General features: G+C 34.8%; 1 protein-coding gene across 4 annotated transcripts in view; it reads right to left on the reverse strand.

The window, feature by feature from the left end:
• Positions 1 to 5,843: 5,843 nt before the first annotated feature.
• SP3 (Sp3 transcription factor) overlaps positions 5,844 to 21,055 on the reverse strand; it is a 57,549-nt gene continuing 42,337 nt past the window's right edge. For 3 of the 4 annotated variants that reach the window (XM_034954526.3, XM_034954524.4, XM_034954522.3), the window contains 3 exons: positions 15,906 to 16,098; positions 10,386 to 10,582; positions 5,844 to 7,569 (listed from right to left, as the gene is read on the reverse strand). In XM_034954526.3, the coding sequence (XP_034810417.1) occupies positions 7,253 to 7,569; positions 10,386 to 10,582; positions 15,906 to 16,098 (707 nt within the window). In that variant the 3' untranslated portion in view covers positions 5,844 to 7,252. Of the gene's footprint in view, positions 7,570 to 10,385; positions 10,583 to 11,770; positions 11,893 to 15,905; positions 16,099 to 21,055 lie in introns of those variants that run through there. The other variant, XR_004670208.3, reaches the window with a different exon arrangement.

Genomic DNA, 21,055 nt, shown 5'->3' on the forward strand with positions numbered 1-21,055 from the left:
TAGAGAAACATGGTAGTGTGGATACATCTCAAAAACATGAGTGGTAAAACAAGTCCCAGAAGGTTTTGTACAGAATGATACCATTTATATAAAGTTTCAAAATCAGAAAAACAATCCTAGGTATGCATACATATAATAAGGATATAAAACCACTCATGGTATCATTCTGATAAACATCAAATTCAGAGCTGCAATTACTTATGTGGGTAAAGGGAGACAAATGAAATGAGACAGGGCTATACAGATTTCAAGCACAACTGTAATCATTCCTTTCTAAAAGAAAAAATATATAGGTAAAAATAAGATTATAAAAGTTGGGTGATAGATACTTAGGTATTTGTTACATTGTTTTCTGCATTTTTCTGTATTCTTGAAATGTTTCATAATAAAAAAGGCACAATACGAATACTAGCAGTTTCGTTAATAAATGTTGGCTGACAACTAGGTGGATCAAGGTGACTTAACAAGGTGAATTAACTCACTAATACAACAATAGTTGAAGACAACTATTTTCAAGTGTAGGAAGAATACTGATTCTTCCAGTGCTTACATTTACTAATACATAATATAATATGTGCCAGGCATTATGGAAAGTGGTTTACATGCATTAACTTATTTATCTCCATAATCACTCTATGAAGATGATGCTAGCATCATTCTCATTTTATAGTTAGAGAACAGGCTAAGAGTGGAAAGGTAAAGAGTGAAAGGTCACATAGGTGGTAAGCAGCAGAACTGGGAGACAAGCAAGCCCATGTGTGTCTAAGTCCCAAACCTATGCACTTAATCACTATATTATGCTATGAAAGGTTTCAACTTTACTAAATGAATAAAGATGGAAAAAACCACACAGAGTTACTAGGAGTAGAATTGAGAAAAATGCAATTAACACAACTTAAGAATTTTTAAAGGATCAGGGTGTGAGGAGGACTAAGTAATTGGGTATACATAATTAAAAGAAAGACCCAAACCTACTCTGAGTCCTAACACACAATGAAAATATACGTGACTTGGTGTGACATAGAAACACAGGCTAATGCTGGCAGAAAGTCAGTATTCCACAAGACCAACCACAGATAAAGATACAGCCATCTGTTAAGAGGGCGTCCTGAAACTGTAGAGGGACTTCTAAGCCTTTTAATCAGTTTTCTTGGACACATTCTACCAGTCTTTCAAGGCCCACCCTTTCTGATTCATCCAAGCTATATACTAAGTTCTGCCTTGTCTAAACCTGACTCACTTGGCAGGCAATAAACGTGACTTTTTGTTGGTATTTCCTAGGACGGCGGTCCCCAAACTTTTTGGCACCAGGGACTAGTTTTGAGGAAGACAATTTTTTCATGGATGGTGGTCGGGGGGTGGGGATGGTTGTAGGATGAAACTGCTCTACCTCAGATCATCAGACATTAGATTCTCTTAAGGAGGGCACTACCTAGATCCCTCGCATGCGGGGTTCACAACGGGGTTCGCACTCCTATGAGAATCTAATGTTGTGGCTCATCTGACAGGAGGCAGAGCTCAGGCAGGAATGCTCGCTTACCTCCTGCTGTATGGCCTGGTTCCTCACAGACCAGGGACCAGTACCAGTCTGTGGCCCAGGGGTTGGGGACCCTTTTCTATAGGATCAAGTCATCAACTCTATGGTGTTTTACGAGAGAATATACTGTACCTCAGTTGTCTTAGTTGGCATTATTTGGTAGCAAGTAACAGCCTTCTGACTTAAGAAAAAACTAAGTTGGGGAGTCTCTCTGTAAGGTTTTAAGGCTATCTTGTGGAACCCCAGGAGGATGAAACGCAGATAGTGAAATGCAAGACACTGGAACAAACACTGCCAAGTTATCAGGAATCAAGAAAGCCATTTTCTTTTTCTTCTGGGGTTGAATGTCATCTTTGCTTTCTCTGCCTCCCATGTATGTTCCAGATGTGACCTCCCAAGACATCAGTTTTCCAATTCCAAATTCTCAGGAGAAATCATCTAATTGGCTCAACTTTGACCAGATGTCCACTCCTTGTCTGATTTCTGAACAGCTCCTCACGGAAGGTGGCAGAAAGTAATGCTCAGAAAAGGGATGTAAGTTGGACAGATATCCTAAAAGGTCACTAAGCCAATACTTCCTGTATTTCCCTGTTGTCGATTAATCGGAGGCTTAGACTTTTTTTTGTGGGGGAAGGATGGAGGGGAGAAATAACTGCATTTCTCTGATGGCCTTTCCTAATCTTAAAAACCACTTCAGTGCTAGACTTTATCTTTCAGTCGCAATGAACCTGAAGATTCTTCGGCTGGTTTTTAGAAATGTTCAAATAGGATAGACTCTTACACAGGGGTGTAATTTCCTCAAGAAAATACACATTTAGGTGCTCCAGTCTTTTCTTCTTATTCCATCCTTTTCTGATAGGGCAGTCACTTCAGACACTTCATCCACTATCACTTTAGGTTCCAACTGTTCTTTTCACATTTTTGCATTAGAAATAAGACTTCTTCTCATTTTGGAAAAATCAATGTATGAACCATAGTCAAACAATGAAAATTCTAAAACACTTCACTACAGAAAAATGGAATCTCCAGAGTTAAGGGGGGAGGAAGGTATTGGAAGGAGGTTACCATTTGAATCTCTACCGTAAGTCAGGCACTATGCTAAATGCTTATATTTTAATACAACAATCCTATAAACAGGGAGTACTATTGTTAGCCTCTTCATGGATGATGAAAATGAGGTTTTAAGGTAAGAAAACTACCAATATCACACATCTAGTAAGTAGCTTAGCATAGATTCAGAAGCAACAGTTAAAAGGTGAAAAATGGGGAAAAGGACTGAAGGAGACAGGCCTTCTCAGGATATCATGCTTAACATCAAAAACTATATCTTAAACGTATTTAATACAACAATGAAGTGGCATGAATCATGTTACATGACAATATACATGACACCTTTTTAAAAAATATATTCATATCATGAAGACCTTATAACATCAAATAAAAGCCAACAGGGGAAAAAAAAAAAAAAAAAAACCTTGTATACCCTTTAGACTCCAGATTTGGCCAGGCGTGGTGGCTCACGCCTATAATCCCAACACTTTGGGAGGCAGAGGTGGAAGGATCACTTGAGCCCAGGAATTCAAGACCAGCCTAGGCAATATAGTGAGACCCCATCTCTACAAAACAAATTAAAATTAACTGAGCATGGTGGTGTGCACCTGTGGTCCAAGCTACTTAAGAGGCCGAAGTGGGGAGGATTGCTTGAGACCAGTAAGTGGAGTCTGAAGTAAGCCATGATTGCACCACTGCACTGTGTGACAGAGACAGACCCTGTCAAATATAGGAAAAAAACAAACAATAAACCCTGGACTAGAATGAATTTTTCTGGGGAGAAGGTGTAGGATCCCAAAAAGACTAGGAATCACTGACAAAAAATTCTTCTCTTTTGCAATCTGGCAGCCCCTCTTAAAATTTTTTCCACTCTGTCCCTCACTAAGTCCCCCATCACCCAACACACCACACTGTACCTTTGCAAACGCCATTTCTGCTGAGTTTCCCAGACTTCATGCAGAATTCTCCCTCTTCTAGGTTTCTACAGTACTTTGTTTCTGCCACTTATATTTACATTATACGCAAATCTGTCTGAACAAGGCAAGGGGCCAATGTTGTTTCTTCAACACTAAATAAAATTATGAGGTGATTTCACAAAAATATCAAATTTGTACCAAAGATATCAATTAATTTGTTTTGTGCTTATTGTCAGACAACAAAAGACTTAGTACTCATTCATGGCAGTCAGTTTTAAACATACTGTTTAGTGAAAAATAATTCTTTTACAACAAAAACGATTGTTACCAGCTTCATATAATTAAAACTGAAAACCAAATTGTGTAACAGGTAGCATAACATGTCAGTTTATATATTTTAAAACCAAATGTTATTCCATAATCATTTATGCAACAACCCCAAATTTCAAACAATATTGAACACAATACAAATTTTTCATAAAACAAAACTTTTGGGTCTGAGTAGGCAGTACTGGAATTTAAACTACAATTAAGAGCCTAAGGGGATGCTTGCTCTATTTTAAGTGATTGTAACGCAGGAGTGTTTAACAGAACCACTTGAGCAGCTGTTTCAAAACACATATACACTCCATCTCCAGAGATGTTGATTTAGTAAGCTGAGGTGGCTACCAGGCCTATGGAATCTCTAAAACGCTCCCCAGCAATTTCTAATGAACAATACTGTTTAAGAACTATTTTCTATGAAATAGGCTTGACATGCTTTCAGCTTATGTGTATTTTTAAGTATCTTAAGCATTGCCACTATTTTGAAAGACCAAAGTTATTTACAGGGCATCTGACTTTCTGCGGTAGGTGTAGCTCCTTTAAAAGGTTATGTGCTTTTTGGTTGAGTCACTTTTCAGTAATTAAGCCTCAATCTATAGAAAATGAGATGCTCTTTAAGTGGTATTTTCTTAAATTAAAATTTGAGGTATACAGATAATCGAGTCCACTAAATGTTACAACAGGAATTATTTGTACATAAATATATTCAATATGCACTAACTCTAGCCTTTACAAAAATAAAGCAATTGACAAAACACGTATTAGAGTATACCTACCCTGAGAATTATACTCATACACAATACTAATAGGTTTTATAACCAGAAAAAGTTGACATCAGAGCAAATCTTCAAATGTTGTTTCCAGAGTATATTCAACATTTTAAAATATAAAAATAGAAATATTTAAAATTATCTACACTGAGGTTACATAACTTTGGTAAAAGTTCCAAAGTTCACTAATATATTCCTAGTGGGCACTAAAAAAATCTACAACTTTATTTAAATAATTTTCAAGACTACTTATTTTCTTCATTGCATTCATTCTCCACGAATTCATAAAATATGCATGGACACCTATCGATTCAAAGTACACCATAAACTTACTGTAAAAATCCAGTATTACTTAAAACATCTCTACTATCATTCAAATGGTTTAATCTGACTTAATGGGCAGTTTGCTCAAGTGAACCACCTGCTGCTCACTTAATTCTCTTCACATTAATCTTAATTTAAAAATTCTAAAAATTACCTAAAGGATTTTAAGATTCAAAATCTAATCCCTGTAACTTCAAAATAATTGTAAATTCTAGTGGTTCCTTTATATTATTCCAAGTAGAACTTCCTATTTTACATCACAAGCTTAAGTCTCACATTTAGAAAAACTGTCCACGTTTATGCGTGTCTAGAGTTCTCCAATGCAATCAGATATTACAGACAGAGTCAGACTGGGCCTGGAAAACAGAAAATGGACATCTTTACCCCCACTGTATACATGTGTTAAGAAACTTGACTTTTACTTTAAAACATCTACAATACACAATCACATTAATACTCTTTCCTCCTGCTCTGCCTTTATCATGATGAAACACATGCAAATTCAAAAGGCAACTTTTTCAAGTAACTCCTGCCATGGTTACCAACGCTTGTCTTATCATTTTCAGGAGTCTTAATGTAAATTCAGGTTTTCGATAAATCAAAATATTCTGCATTGCTTTAAAACGGAAAACAAAAAAATTGCAAAATGGTACTGATAAAACTGATATGAATCAATGTGGGCTAAGGGCTAAGACTTTTTTTCAAAAATTGTATTTAATAAGCTCATTCTTATTTACTCTAGGTAAAAAATTAGTAAATGACCAGTGTCTCTATATATCTCTTCTTCAAATAAATGCCTGTTTACAATTCAGTGTCTAAAATCAAGAATCTAAAAATAAAAAGCCAAGTTGAAGAAAAATAAACCACCAATTCTTACCCCATACCACTGCAATATTTTTTATGCATAGGAATACAACAAACTCAAAAGAAAAAAAAATAGTGTTTTATTAACTACCACACTGTTATAATACACTTTAAACGTACAATAAGGTAGCCTTTAAATTTGAGGTGGTCTTAAGAATAACAAATGAACAGAATTCCAAATTTTTGAAATAGGTGAACTGCTGCAGTTACAGGTATACATTTAGGAAAACTGTATAGCTCTTACAAGACCAGCAATGTAACTTTATTTTGTACATTTTTGAATTGAAAATATAAACAATAATTAAAAAATAAAAAGAAAATACAGCATAATAAAAAACATACGTTTCTCAATTAAATGTACTGGATACATATAAATTTTAAGGGAAGAAGCAAAAAAGGAAAATGATTGATATTTAAGTGCAGACTGACTACCTAGACAAAAAAAAAAGACTTAAAAAAATATCATAAAACCTCTAGTTCTTCTATGACTAATATCCATATGGTTGGAGTATCGTCACTATGGAAGTGATTTTGTTATGTTTGCATATGTTATACTTTACTGGTAATTTACATGATGGCTTTTAAGGCCCTGGGAGACATGGTTTTTGGAAACAAGATTGGATAAAAATCACTGCTAAGACGCAATACACCTTATTTTTTTGGTCCTCCAATAGTCAAGAAAAGGGATAATTCACTATAACATTCTCTTACCACCCAAATGCCTCAACTTATACATTTTAAACTTTTTTAAACATTGGTTATATTGCCCAACTTCGTTATTGAAAGAATATTAACAAGACATTATTTTGGCAAATTAAATCTTAAACATGGCTTTTCAACAGGATTTAAAAGGTGACTATCCCTAGAGTTCCATGTTAAAATGTAGTTTTCAAAATCTTACAAGAGTAATGCTTAAAATATTGTACATAGTTAACCTAATTAAAATAATTAGCTTCAAAATGACAAATTGATAAGCTAAGTAAAGCCTACACTATGTAACATTTGCTTGGAAACTTGATTTGTCAGTTATGCATAATAAAAATTCCAGTCATCAAGAAAATTACAAAATTTTTTATCATAACATGATTTCTTTCACCCACCAGCTCTTTTATCTTACAATAGATAAATACCAACATGTTCTCATTTTTACACTAAACCACACAGGATTGATGCATTTGGTTAGACTACCATTCGCATTGTTAAATTCAATTTTCTCTTTATATAACTTGGTAAAATTTCATTTCTTCTAGATTCCAAAAGTACCTACAAAACCCATGCAATTTTACCATTTTTAATATACTATGGAATATCATACAAAGTAAGGCATTTCAGTGTCATGTATAACCAAGTTACTGTCAATCCAAAAATTTTTGCACATCAATAAAAAGATATCTAAGAACTTAGGAACAATATTCTTCTCACTACTGTATAAAAATAACCACAATGAATAAGTATTTGTGTAATATTTACTCCATTGTCTCATTTCCAGAAACTGTGACAAGCTGTAAAGGTATTTCAGTGTTGGTAAGGATATCTTGATTGCTGGTGGCGGAAGTATTAACAGTTCCTATCCCTGAAACAGAACCTTGTTGAATATTTGCAAGGATAAGCGTTGTTCCTCCTGCAGTAATCAAAGTATCATCTCGCGCAGCTTCCACAGATGCCAGCACTGTACTGCTAGAGTGAATACCTTTTTTATTCTGGTGTGTTTTAATATGTTTGGCAAGGTGGTCACTTCTCATAAAGCGTTTTGAACATTCTGGACAAACAAATTTCTTCTCACCTGTTAAGAAAAAAATTAAGTTACTTGGTTTTAAAAATTCAACTTTAATAGCTCAATCATCTCCCCCAAAACAGAAAGTAAGTCAACGCTGACAGGTGAGGATGGGAGCAGGGGTCTATTAAAATTGTATTCATTTTACGAGCTACCCCTGCCAGATTTCTCTTACAGAATATTTCTCCTTAAATCTTTCATCTTTACTTTTTGATGAATAGCAATCTTCAAACATGTATTATATAATAGATGGATATTCAAAATAAGACTTTAATATCTCAACTACGCTAAGAGTTTGTTTGAAATACCTGTGTTAAGATGCCAGCTAAAAAATAAGCATCTATGACACACTTTAAAGTCTAAATAAAAGTATATTCTTTCACGCTATAATTAAAATACTAACATGCCATGTTCATGATACTAAACCTTCAACTCTTAAATATGAATTAAAGCAACAGGGTACTTCTAGATTAAAGAAATGACACCACAAGCTTGAGATCCAAAAAGAATGAGTAATCCTTAGAAAAATGAATCTGGCTAGCTGACTTGACTTCAGCTACAACAATCAAGAACAAGCCTAATATGTCAAGATGTCAAAGCTGTTAAAATCCTGATGCCTAAATTTATTTCCCAGCATGAATAAAGTAAGTTTAAATACAAAAGACAGACTGAACTTCTATTATGTTGAAGACCGACTCTGCAAGATTACCAAAAGAGAAGACAAAAGGCCAACCTAAAAGGAATTCAGAAAGAAATCAATAAAAATCAATCAATAAATCTAGTAAATATTTTCTTAATTCCTTTCTTCAAAAATGTCTTAGCCTGTATCCTTTGTTCTAGCACCTCTACTCTACATAGGTCTTTATCAGACCTCATGCTTGAACTATACTGCAGTCACATCCTAGTCTCTCTCTCTCTCCAGACTATCTTCCTTAAAGACCAAATTTTATTACATCAGAAAACTTCAAGATTATATTAAGTGATATGGAAATGCAAGGGTAACTTGCAGATGAAGTAACAGTTTAGATGCTCCACTGCCTAATTTACAAGGACCTTTAAAATGTGCCTCAATCCTACTTAACAGAAATGTTATGTAAAATCTCATCCTCATTCACCACTACAAAAAAAAAAAGGTCTCTCACTTCTTCTATTAACATACCACCATTTTTCTACTAAAGTATTTCCCAGTTTCTCTTGTAACATTAGTCCTGAGAGGTACTCCATGGCAAACGGCACAAGGTTAGGAAATGCTACACACACATTACATCACTAACTTATAGATGCAAGCTGTCCATCTAGCATTTAATTTAAAGGTCCTAAGAGGTACTGCCTTGAAGGTACTTATACCCTCTTTGGCCCACTATTTCCTACACTTATTTGATCATTGATCTTTTTCTCCCTTTTACATTATTCCTTTTTACAACCTGCTGATAAAATCCTACTGAGGAAAATTCTGTTAACAGGGCCATCGTAAGGTCTATTATCCCATACTTTACTATCCCAAGCAGTAATTATCTCTGTTTCTGAGCCTTTTCAACAGCAGACTGCAACGCAAAATCTTTTATCTACCTTTTTTTTTTTTTTTTTTTTTTTTGAGACAGGATCTCACTTTGTCACCCAGGCTGCAGTACAGTGGCATGACCTTGGCTCACTGCAACCGCCGCCCCATGGGCTCAAGCAATCCTCCCACCTCAGCCTCCTGAGCAGCTGGGACTACAGGTACACACCATCCGCCCGGCTATTCTTTGTCTTTCTAGGAGAGACACGGTTTCACCATGTTGCCCAGGCTGGTCTCAAACTCCTGAGGCTCAAGCAATCTGCCTTCCTTGGCCTCCCAAAGTGCCGGGATTACAGGCATGGGCCAGCATACCCTGCAGCCTTATCTACTTTCTTAATTGTCTGTTGCAGTTTCATGTAGGTTAATCTCATCTGTCTACCCACCCAATGAGAGACAGGAACTAAAACAATTAGAGCATCTGTATACTACTACAGACCTCATAGGTAATTTTATACAATACTGAAGGCCAAAGTAGGATATGTGAAGCAACGTCAGAGATAGTTTATTCGCTTAACCTAATAGGGAACTTGGATTGGAATCCAGATGACTTCAAAATCCATGTTGTTCTCCATTTTACCATGCTTCTTCCAAGCTCTCTAGGGATTGTAAATACATATTTTTCAATTCTCCAGTGTTGAGCATAGACTGATGAACACTTTAATCATTTACATGGTAGTAGGAAAAAACTATCTCTAAGTTAATACTGTTAGGTTTCAGTGTAGATCAGTCACAGGTCCATTTCATTTAACAACCACACAACACTATGTAAAAATAATATAATCAGAGAAAGTCTTCACATCAACATTGCCTTGGTTATTCCTCAGTGAAATACCTTTCCCTTACCTCAGAGACACTAAAAACAAAAGAAAAGGTGAAATGCCCAAATATGTCAGAAGAAACAGGAGTATTTTTTGTTACAGTGTTAAGGGGAAAGAAAAAAAATAGGATAGATCAAGAGTAAAAGCTGACAACTAATTAAAAATGTTAACAGAATAAAAATAGTATAAATGTGGTTTAAAGCATTCAATAATGTCAACAAAAGCCACCCAAAGTCTACTTAAATATAACTTTATTTTAGAAGATAAGCCAGACTGACTTGTTCTTTGGAATTTATGTTATTAAGATGGTGTTACTAAAGGTAAAAATTGGATGTAATTCATTGTATTTTAAAGATTCAGTTCAGTAAGGAATGCTAATAAAAAAGAAATCAAGGCAGTTATGTAGCCCTATAATTCATTTTTGTCTGTTAAAAGTAAGTATTAGTAACCTGTATGTGTTCTTCTGTGCCTCTGTAATTCATCACTTCGAGTAAATCTTTTACCACAGTACATCCAGTTACAAACAAAAGGGCGTTCTCCAGAATGCCAACGCAGATGAGCTCTCAGATGTGAGGTCTTCCCATAGACTTTACCACATCCTGGTATATGACAAATGTGTTGCTTCTTTTTCCCAAGATTGGTACCTCTAAAAAACACACACAGAATAATATATACTTATATGAAAATATTCAAATGGACATTACCATTTACATCATATATCCCCATGTTGAATTTTAAATAGAAGACATTATCATTACAAAGTCAATCAGAAACCAAAACCATTTAAAATCAGTTTAAATGAAAATTTATGTATTTCAAGCATATACATTTTATATATTAACCTTACTCCAGAATTAATGTGATTGTTGTCCAAATGTAAATATGCTCAAGAATTACGTAAAAGGACATTTCATATGTAAAGAATGTACAATAAAGCTATTTATTCTTCTATCAGAACCATTCACAAATTCTACGCATAAGCCTGATCCACTTAATTATATAGGAAACTAAATGTGGTCTGTATTCAAAAGTCGTCAGATAATCAAAAATATATTTAAACCAAAGAATGAATACGTAACTGATCACAGGTACAATTAAAAGATATAGGCAGCTTTAGCAGACTTTAATATGATTTAAGAATATTTGTTCATATTTGTGTGGCCACACTCTGAATATACACTGACTTGGAGAAAGCTTTTTTTTAAATCTAGCTAAAGCAATGGTCTGAACTCCCTTAGCATTAGATGAGATAAATACAAATCAAAATTATCTTTACATTTAAAATTCCCTTCATATTAACCATGTAAAAGATACCCAAAATTAAGACACAAGAGATATAATAAAATACAGTTTTCTCCACATCACAAAATTGGACATTTATTACATTTCAGTATTTGATACCAAGAGCAGGGTTTAGAAGATATGAGATTAGATGGGTGAACAGAGGTATCTTAGCCTAAGCAAGAAGAAAACTTTTTTGATCCCAGAATTGATCATTTGAATAGTATTAAACACTACAGAAAATGTTATTTCTCAACCTTTTAAAATAAAAAAAAAAATTAGGCTTGTTACTGAATAAAAATAAATTAGTTTTTAAAAAACATGACACTTTGGACAAAACAATTTGTATAAACTTTACAATGTTTCTGAGTTTTTTTTAAAAAGTACATTTAGCCCCCTCCCCAACTCCCCTCCTCCCCCAACCTCACAGTTTAGGCATATCCTGTAACACTTTCTATAGCCTGTAAATCCTCCTGTATACAATACACCTATCGTTTTTCAAATTTACTGGAAAAATGCATATTTCCCCACATTTATATTTTAATGTACTCACACTCAGTAGCATGTGAAATTGCCATAGGACAAACAGTGCTAAACGGTGCAGTGCTGGCTGTTAGATGCCATAGGTGTTCTGAACAGGGAGACATCAATGTGGGCTCCAGTAGTTAGAGAAGGCTTCGTGGAGGAGGTGGGTAGGATTTAGATAGAAAGGAGGGAAGGCATTCCAGGCAGAGGAATAGCATAAGTAAAGACAAGGAGGAGTCATGCTGTTGTCTCAAGGGCAAGGATGTCATAATCTAACACAATTCTAGTTTCTGCTCCAGTCCACCCCCAATTTCTACAACTCTCTTCAAAGAGCTGAGTTGAGTGAAACAGGTTTTTCTGGCTCCCTTGCAATGCCAAAGTCTTATTAACCAAAGCCAATATTGATTCCATTTAATTTAGATTTTTAAATTTATTTTATTATTTAAAAATCCCTAAGAAAAACAGCAATGTTTGTGGCTACTGGTGTACAAACCAATTTTACATATCGTGTTCACCATAGCAATTTCACAGAGAACCCAATTCAGTTCACTCGTGTACTCATTATTTCATGCCTCTCCTCTAAGCCTACCACTCAGGTCAATAATCAACGCGCTTTTACAAACTCAAAAGTGCATTTCACAAACTTAGCAAAATTTAGCATGGGAACACTAACAAAGCACAAGACTAACAAATTAACAGCAACAGATCTGGGTTCTCAAAGAAGCAAGAAGCTAGGGAAGGTATTTTTAACTGAATTATTAGGAAATAAGAAATATTATTTGAAAATGGGACAGGCATCTAAGAAAGAAAAAACATAGGGGCGGGGTTGCACACATATTTAAGGAAAAAGCTCAACATCCAGGCCCAAAATTCTATTTAAAAAGAAAATTTCATTCAAAGTAAGATATAGATATGGTAGATGTGGATTTACGGCATGTCATACCAAGGCTTGAAGGGAGAGAACTGAAGTGAATTTCTCAACAAAGTTCAGGTAAGAAAAGATTTAAAGTTTTCTTCTTGATTAATATCCACACCACTAATGCCTATAATATAGGAAAAACTAATAATTTTATGTTTTTATTCTTGAGTGTCTAAACTTGTTCCCAATAATTTAATAATGCTAAGATAGAGTGGAAGCTAAACTGTGGGTAGAGGAGTTAAGAAAAGTTAAGTAAATACACTCTCTTCTGCTCAGGGTGGGAAAAACAGGACATAAACTGAAATGCTGACAAAGAAAACAGATTGTGCACAATTTTAAAAATATGGACTGATGTTTAATCCATACAAAACCTATATAACAATCGTGCCTCTAGAATGTATTTTACTTACAATTATTTGTCTCTCACTAGGTTATCTCTCACTAGTTTAAACAGTCTCTGAAAGCTGGTTCTGCTCAATAAATATTTGCTAAATAATTACGACTTTTAAATATTTTATATTTTACACCTTACTTTAAAAGGTAAACAAATAAAATTTACTTCTCTAAAGATGAATAAAATCAGTTCTCTAAAAATGCCATCTTGCCCATATTCTTTAAAAAAATAATGGTTGCAAAAAAAGACAAATATTCTAAAAAACTTTTTAAATTACTATCTGTATCAACTTGCAGAATACTTTAGAATAGTTTGGATTTACTACCTATGTTATGCTTCTATCAATTAGGTACAATTGTCATTTATACAAGTGTGTCTATCACACATATACTGCTTGAATTGTGTTCAAACAAGCTCTAAGAAACAATATAGTTTCTTTTCTTAGGAATCTCAGTTTTTATTGCTTAGAATAAGTGAGCTATTAAAGAATGAAGTCACAAAAGTTCTAGAAAAAATATAAATGAACATTTTTATAATTCTCAGAATACGGAAAACTTGTAATAGCATGGTAACAAGGCATCTAATAAAGGAAAGGCTGACCAACTTTAATTTTTTGTGCTTAAAATGTTTGCAAGGTGTAAGTGATGGAACTGTTTCTTTACTTGTGTAATAACAATGCATTCTATAAACCACTGACAAAGGCAATGTAAAACTGGGAAAAAACATTTGCACGTGACAGAGTTACATAAATTAACAGATTTACAAAAAAAAGAAAGAAACAATTCAAAAAATAAATTTTAAAATGGCAAAATAACATCCCCAAAAATGCTCAACCTCACCAAGTAATTTAAAAATATACTAAGACAATATTAAGGTATTTTTCATCTGTCAGACTTTCAAAGGTTAAAAATAATTGTAAAATTCATTGTTGGCAAAGGTGTGGGAAACTAGATACTTTCACACACTGCTGGTTAGAGTATAAACTAGCCTTTCTAGCAGACAATTCCCTTTAACCCAGCAATTTCACTTCTGCCAACTTATACAAATAAAATAATCAGACAAATGTGCAAAGACATACGTGTAAGATTATGACAATAAATTCCCAACAAAAGATGTTAAATCACTCTACAACCATACAATAGAATACAACAGAATACTATACAGCCATAAAAATGATTCAGACTATATAGACTTGAAAATATGGTCACAAAAATTCTCAAAACAAGAACAGACATATAAAACAGTGAGAATAAGATGATTCTACTTTAAAATACATGTAACATCTTAAAGGACATATACAAACACGTTACTAGCTTAACTTGAAGAGGGGTGGGATTTTGGTGTTTTTAAATGTCCTATGTGTCTACATTTTTATGAGCATGTTTTAGTTTAATAAACATAAACTAATTACAACATTTTCATTTTAAAATAAAGTGAAACAAAGGCCAGGCCTCCGTTAGATTTGACTTTTGTGAATAATTTATCTTAAAAGCCCCTCTAAAATGAGTTTCAGAAAAGTTACTGCCTAGTTAGAATTCACAATTTTAATTGACCAAAATATGTCAAAAAACAAAATTTTAAACTAATTACAATAAACATGAATACCTAAGGATCAGATGTAGAAGGAGAGTCACTTGGGAGGCAGTATAGTTTAATGGTTAAGGCTCTGGAGTAAAACTAGGTCCGAATCCCTGTTGTGTGTGCTCTTAGGAGTCACTCAACCTCTCTATGTCTCACTTCTAACACCACTGGGAATACGGTAAACTCTCAATGTTACCAGTTGTTAGCAATTATTACTACTGGAAAGGGCTGGCCAACGTGCAACTCAAAGGCAGATAGAAATGCTCTATTAGATCAAGTTTGTTAACTCTATTAAAAGTACATTTTATCTACTTAAACAGTGCATTTCTAAGAAAGGTATGTTAATTTTCACCATGACAAGGGATTTGGTTAAGTATGGCTTTAGAGTTCTATCCATTTTTGCTCTATATATTTCAAAGCTGCACAAAAAAGGGACCGTGGCTATTAAATCCTCTTGGTGGAAATTTAATATTATTAACAAGAAATACATCTCTGTCTTATTTGGGGCTTTCACCTCAATCCCGTCTCGTGTGATATATTAACACTGCTATCCAAGTTTTCCTTTTGTTAATACTTGCCTGATAAATCTTTTTCCATCCCTCATCTTCAATATTCCTGTGCCAATTATTTGAGGTGTTCTTTATAATTAACATCAGTCTGGATCTTGTTGTTTTTTTTTTTTAAATATGATCTGAGTCTCAATCTCTTCATTATTAAGCTTAGTACATCCATATTTAACATAATTTCTGATCATTTTGAGTTTACTCCAGTCATGTTATTCTGTCTTAATGTTTACCTTTAAAAAGACTGAACTGAAATACAATCCCATTTTTTAAAAAATTCAATCTATTAAGGCTTATTTTTCACTTCTATTGAAAATGGAAATACTTATGCTTATCAGCCATTCCTGAACTTAATTTTTACGTAACTACTATTCTCAACCTAAAAAATCAACTTTTTATCTATATTTAGGCAAATTCCATTGCTGGTTTGCAAACAGGCTAATTTCTGATCAGTGTGGGCCTGTTAAATGGCATCTGCTCTACTATTTTTGAAACAGCAAACTAATAATTTTAGTTTAAAAAACATTGAGAACTGAAAATCCAATTCCATATATTTTGTTCTCTAACTTCTGCCACACGCATACACACACACCAAAAATGATCATGTAATAATTTCTCATAATTAAATGACATAGCATGCAGTATTTCAAAAATCAGAATGATATTAGCACTCTTAAAAATATATATGTGTTTCATGTATGCATACCTTCCACCACCTTCTTTACAGTTGGGACAGGTGCAAGCTACCCTCCGAAGTCTTTTTCCTTCTTGATGTTGTTGGTCCCCTTCTTCATCTACCACCTGTACTCTTAAGTGTGTTAGGTCATTGGTATTCAAGGTAGAATCACCACTGAGCTGCCACTCTTCAGGATCAGGTTCTTCTTCCTTGATCCTAATATCTAAAGGGAAAAAAAAACCAAATACAGATGAGAAGCAACCAAATGGCCCAAAAAGACAGCATGAAATTACATGTCTTCTCCCAATGTTACAACCTTGCAAGCACTACTTCTCTTGCCTAGACTGTTTTCCAGTTATTTTGTTCCTTATCTAACTAACCTCTATTCTTCAAGACTAGTTGGAGAGTAATCTCCTGTATAAATGCTTATAGTAGAATTAATAACATTAATTAGTTCATATGTCCCTTTAGATAATAAATGCTTCACTCAAAGTTCTCGGAAAATACAATCTCCCTAAATGAACAAGTCTTCTGTAAGAAGGAACTTCCAATATAGGTAATAATCTACCTGGAAAAACTTTCTCCTCTACTTTTCTATGCCTTTTATGTGCAAATAATACATAAAGAGATGTTACAAGATTAAGTCAGTTCATATAGATGAGACCACAAAGTGCTCACTAAAGACAATAAATTAATTGCCCAAAAAGTGTTATACCCAATTTCTAATCACTGCACTCATTCATACACATCTGGGTATACTTTCAAATTCTCACCATAAAATCAATTAATGTAGTAAGCCCTAAATAATTCTCCTTTGCATACCAACTTAATACAGATACCTTAAAAATAAGTCTTCAGTACCAGGCACTTAAGTTTACATCTTCCTTGGTATCTCAGTATAGATGACAGGAAAACACTTTTTTTTACTGTGCTGTATTAGTGTCCTACATGGTGGCTAGTTATTCTTAGAAATCCACTATTTATAAGGCTCAGGAGAAACGAAAGTAATAATCCATCAAAATGACCCATAAAAGTAAGAAAAGGTATTCAACATTGTTAAATATCAGGGAAATAAAAATTTAATTCACAATGAGGTATCATTACACACCCACAGAAATGACGAGAAATTTTAAAACAGACCGTACAGACTGTTGGCAAAGAAGTGGAACAACTGAAACTCCCACGGTGATGGCAGGTGTGCAGATCAGTACAACCACTTTGGAAACTCTTTCATCTATATCTTCTAAAAGTGAACCTATATATACCCTATAGCTCAAACAATTTCCCCCTAGGTACACAACCTACAGAAATGCATACACTTAACACCAAAATACAAGTACAAAATTTACAGCAATGTTATTTGTAATCACCCTAAACTAGAAAAACTCACATATCCCCTAGTATTGGAATGGAAAAACAAATCATATTTGTTCATATAATGGAACATGTTAAAACAATGAACATTAACAACAACTTACATGCAACAGAAATGAATCTCTCAAAGCATTTCGAACAAAAGAAGCCCCCCCGCACCCCCTATGTATTCCCTTTATATACAGGGAATGGGATCGTGTATGATATTTATATAAAGAAATTTTCATTTATATAAGATTCATAACAATTGGCAATGATTCCAACCATATGACACGTTGGAAAAGGCAAAACTGTGAAGACATTAAAAAAGATCAGTGGTTGCCAGGAATTAAAGGGGAGGGAGGGATGAATAGGCACAGCACAGACGTATTTTCATTTCAGAGTACTGAAAATACTATGTATGATGTAATATAGGTGGATGCATGGCATACATTTGTTCAAACTTACAGAATGTATAAACACGAAGAGGGAACCCTAATGTAGAGTATGGACTTTGGGTGATAATACATCAAGCAAATTCATCAACTGTTAACAAATGAACCACTCTGAATGATGTGTGATGTTGACATAGGGAAGGGTATGCATGTGCAGGGGCGGGGGGTAAGGTATATCTCTATACTTCCTTTCATTTTTACTAAGCATCTCAACTGCTCTTTAAAAATTTATTTATTTATTTATTTATTTTTAAGCAGAGTCTTGCTCTGTGGTGGCGTGACCTCGGCTCACTGCAACCTCTGCCTCCCGGATTCAAGTGATTCTCCTGCCTCAGCCTCCCGAGTAGCTGGGATTACAGGTGCCCACCACCATGCCCGGCTAATTTTTGTATTTTTAGTAGAGACAGGATTTCACCATGTTGGCCAGGCTGGTCTCGAACTCCTGACCTCAAGTGATCCACCCACCTCAGCCTCCCAAAATGCTGGGATTACAGGCATGAGCCACTGAGCCCAGTTTAAAAATAATTATTTAAATGTGAAGGGAGTAGGTGCTCCATGGGGATAGAAGAGTGGTGACTGCCTACTTTTGAGGGACATATATGACTGAGTACGGGAGATTTCAGGGTTGCTGGTAATATCCTATTTCTTGATCTGGGTGGTAGTTTTCCTATGTTCATTTTGTAAAATTTCATCAAGTTATATACATTTGATCTGTACATTTTCTGAATGCATATTATACTTCAATATAAAGATTATTATAAATTAAATATTTTAACGTAATTTATAGGTGATTACTTAGGAACTGTTAAAGACAATTTTTTTTGCTTTACCTCTAGTTCCCACATAGTTGACTAAACCTTCCCCCATTTTTATACAAATAATAAACTTAAAATGAGTGTGTCCCACAGATTAAATTCATAATATGAAATTTAGAATATAATTTTATTCACTCAACAACTATATGTATGGCTACGATGTGCGAGTCACTGTTCTAGGTTCTAAGGATAAGGCAGTTAGCAAGTTAAAAGTTCATGCTGACTGGGCAGGGTGGCTCATGCCTGTAATATCAGCACTTTGGGAGACCGAAGCGGGAGAAACGATTGAACCTAGGAGTTCAAGACCAGCCTGAGCCAACAGAGAGAGGTCCCGTCACTATCCAAAAACAAACAAACAAACAGGCCAGGCAGGCATGGTGGCACATGCCTTGTGGTCCCAGCTACTCAGGAGACTGAAGTGGGAGAATCACTTGAGCCCAGGAGGTTCAAGTTGCAGTGAGCCATGATCACATCACTGCCCTCCAGCCTGGGCAACAAAGAAAGACCCTGACACAGTTTAGATATTTGTCCCCATCCAAATCTTATGTTGAAATGCAATCCCCAAAGGTGGAGGTGGAGCCTGGTAGGAGGTGATTGGATCATGGGGGCGGATTTCTCATAAATGGTTTAGCGGCACTGTCTTGGCACTGTCCTTGCAATAGTTAAGAGATCTGGTTTAAGTGTGTGGCACCTTCCCTCCTACTCTTTCTCTGTCTCTCACCTCCCTCTACTTCTACCATGTGACGTGCCCATTCCCCCTTTGCCTTCTGCCATGAGTAAAAGCTTCTTGAGGCCTTCCCAGACCCAGATGCCAGCACTATGCTTCCGGTACAGCCTGCAGAACTGAGTCAATTAAACCTCTTACAAATTACCCAGTCCCAGATATTTCTATACAGTAATACAGGAATGGCCTGACACAGTCTTAAAAAGAGATGATAGTGGCCTGAAGCTAAGGTATTGATGAGGAGGGGTAGAATTGTTCAGTCAGAAAATATGTTTAAAGTAGAGTCAAAGACATCTGCTAACAGATTGATAACAGGTTATCATGTGAGGAGCAAGAACAGAAAGAAGTTAAAAACACTCCCAAGGTTTTTTTTTTTGTAAATCCTGAGCAACTAGAAAGATGGAGTTGCCATTAACTGAGATATGGTAAACTGAAGGTAGACAAGATTGCAGGGGAGGGGTGCCAGTCAGGGGCCTATTTTGAAATATGAAAGTTCTGAATGCCTATTGAATATCCAGATGAAGGTGTTCATCAGACAGTCAATGGGTTTGGAGTTCAGGTAGAAATCTGGCCTGCCAATATCAGCATATACATTAGGCATTGAGAGTCATCTGGAATATAATGTAGACAGGAGGAAACCCTGCAGCACTCCAAAATTAACAAGCAGAGATTAAAAAGAACCAGCAAAGGGGACTGAGAGTGCCAGTGAGATATGAGGAAACTGGTGTCCAGAAACCAAACTGAAGAAATCATTTCAGGAAGAACTTAACTGTGTCAAATACTTAAAAAGTCAAGTAAAATAAAGACTAAGAAATGATCCTTGGATATAACATTGTGGTAATCACTGGTGATCTTGACAAGAACTGTGAGCACAAAACCCTGCCTAGTATAGACTCCAGAGAGTGGAAGGAGATGAATTGTAAACAAGTACAGGTTAACTCTTTCCAAGGGTTTTGCTATAAAAGCAAGCATTATAAAATTGGCAGTACAGTTCCTAGGTTAGCCCACAAGGGTAGATTTGACACATAAGGGTACCTGAAGTATCTGTAAATCAGCCTTTATATTCTGTAGCAATAGTGCATGCTAGCAGTATAAAGAAATGAATGTGCTGACTAAAATTTGATTAATATTTGAGGAAAAGTATGCAAAAAATTTAAGCAATGAAAACAGAAATTCAAGGAAATGTGTATGACACATTTAAGAACTTTATAAACAGCACTGTTTTTTTATTATGTCAATTCTCCACCTCAAAATGTTTAAGTTTCCTTTTCATTTGACGAGGTATTGCACTGACAGTATCTCTGTCCTGTGATTATGGCTGTTTTCAAGGCCTACCAATAAAACAAGCTTGCGAAAGGGGTATGTACAAAAGAAAAAAAAAATTCTGCATACCTGGGCAAGAATTGAAGAGAAAAAAACAGAAAATTTAAATAATGAAATATACACATACACCCACACACACAATATGGTTACAAAGATAAGGCTAATTTTCAATATTAGTTAAGTATCAATAACTCAGGGCATGCCTAGATTTCTATTAAAAATATTACAAGAAAATCCTAAATACCTCTTCCTAAAATTAACTGCTAATTATTTATCAATAGAGCTAACAGAACATTTAAGATAAATTCTTAACCAACTTATCAAGTCTGGAACACGCATACTTATATTTAAATAGCTAACATTAGATAAATATGAATTACAGTATGGTTGATAAAATGAGACATTATCTTTTATCAATAGTGTGCCATTAAGATTTTGTTGTTCTTATCAAAGTCTTTCATATTCTCTGCCTTCAACTTTTTTAAGCACTGAAGTAATTTGATTCTAAAT

This window comes from Pan paniscus, chromosome 13 (genome assembly GCF_029289425.2).
Source record: "Pan paniscus chromosome 13, NHGRI_mPanPan1-v2.0_pri, whole genome shotgun sequence".
NCBI classification, from domain to species: domain Eukaryota; kingdom Metazoa; phylum Chordata; class Mammalia; order Primates; family Hominidae; genus Pan; species Pan paniscus.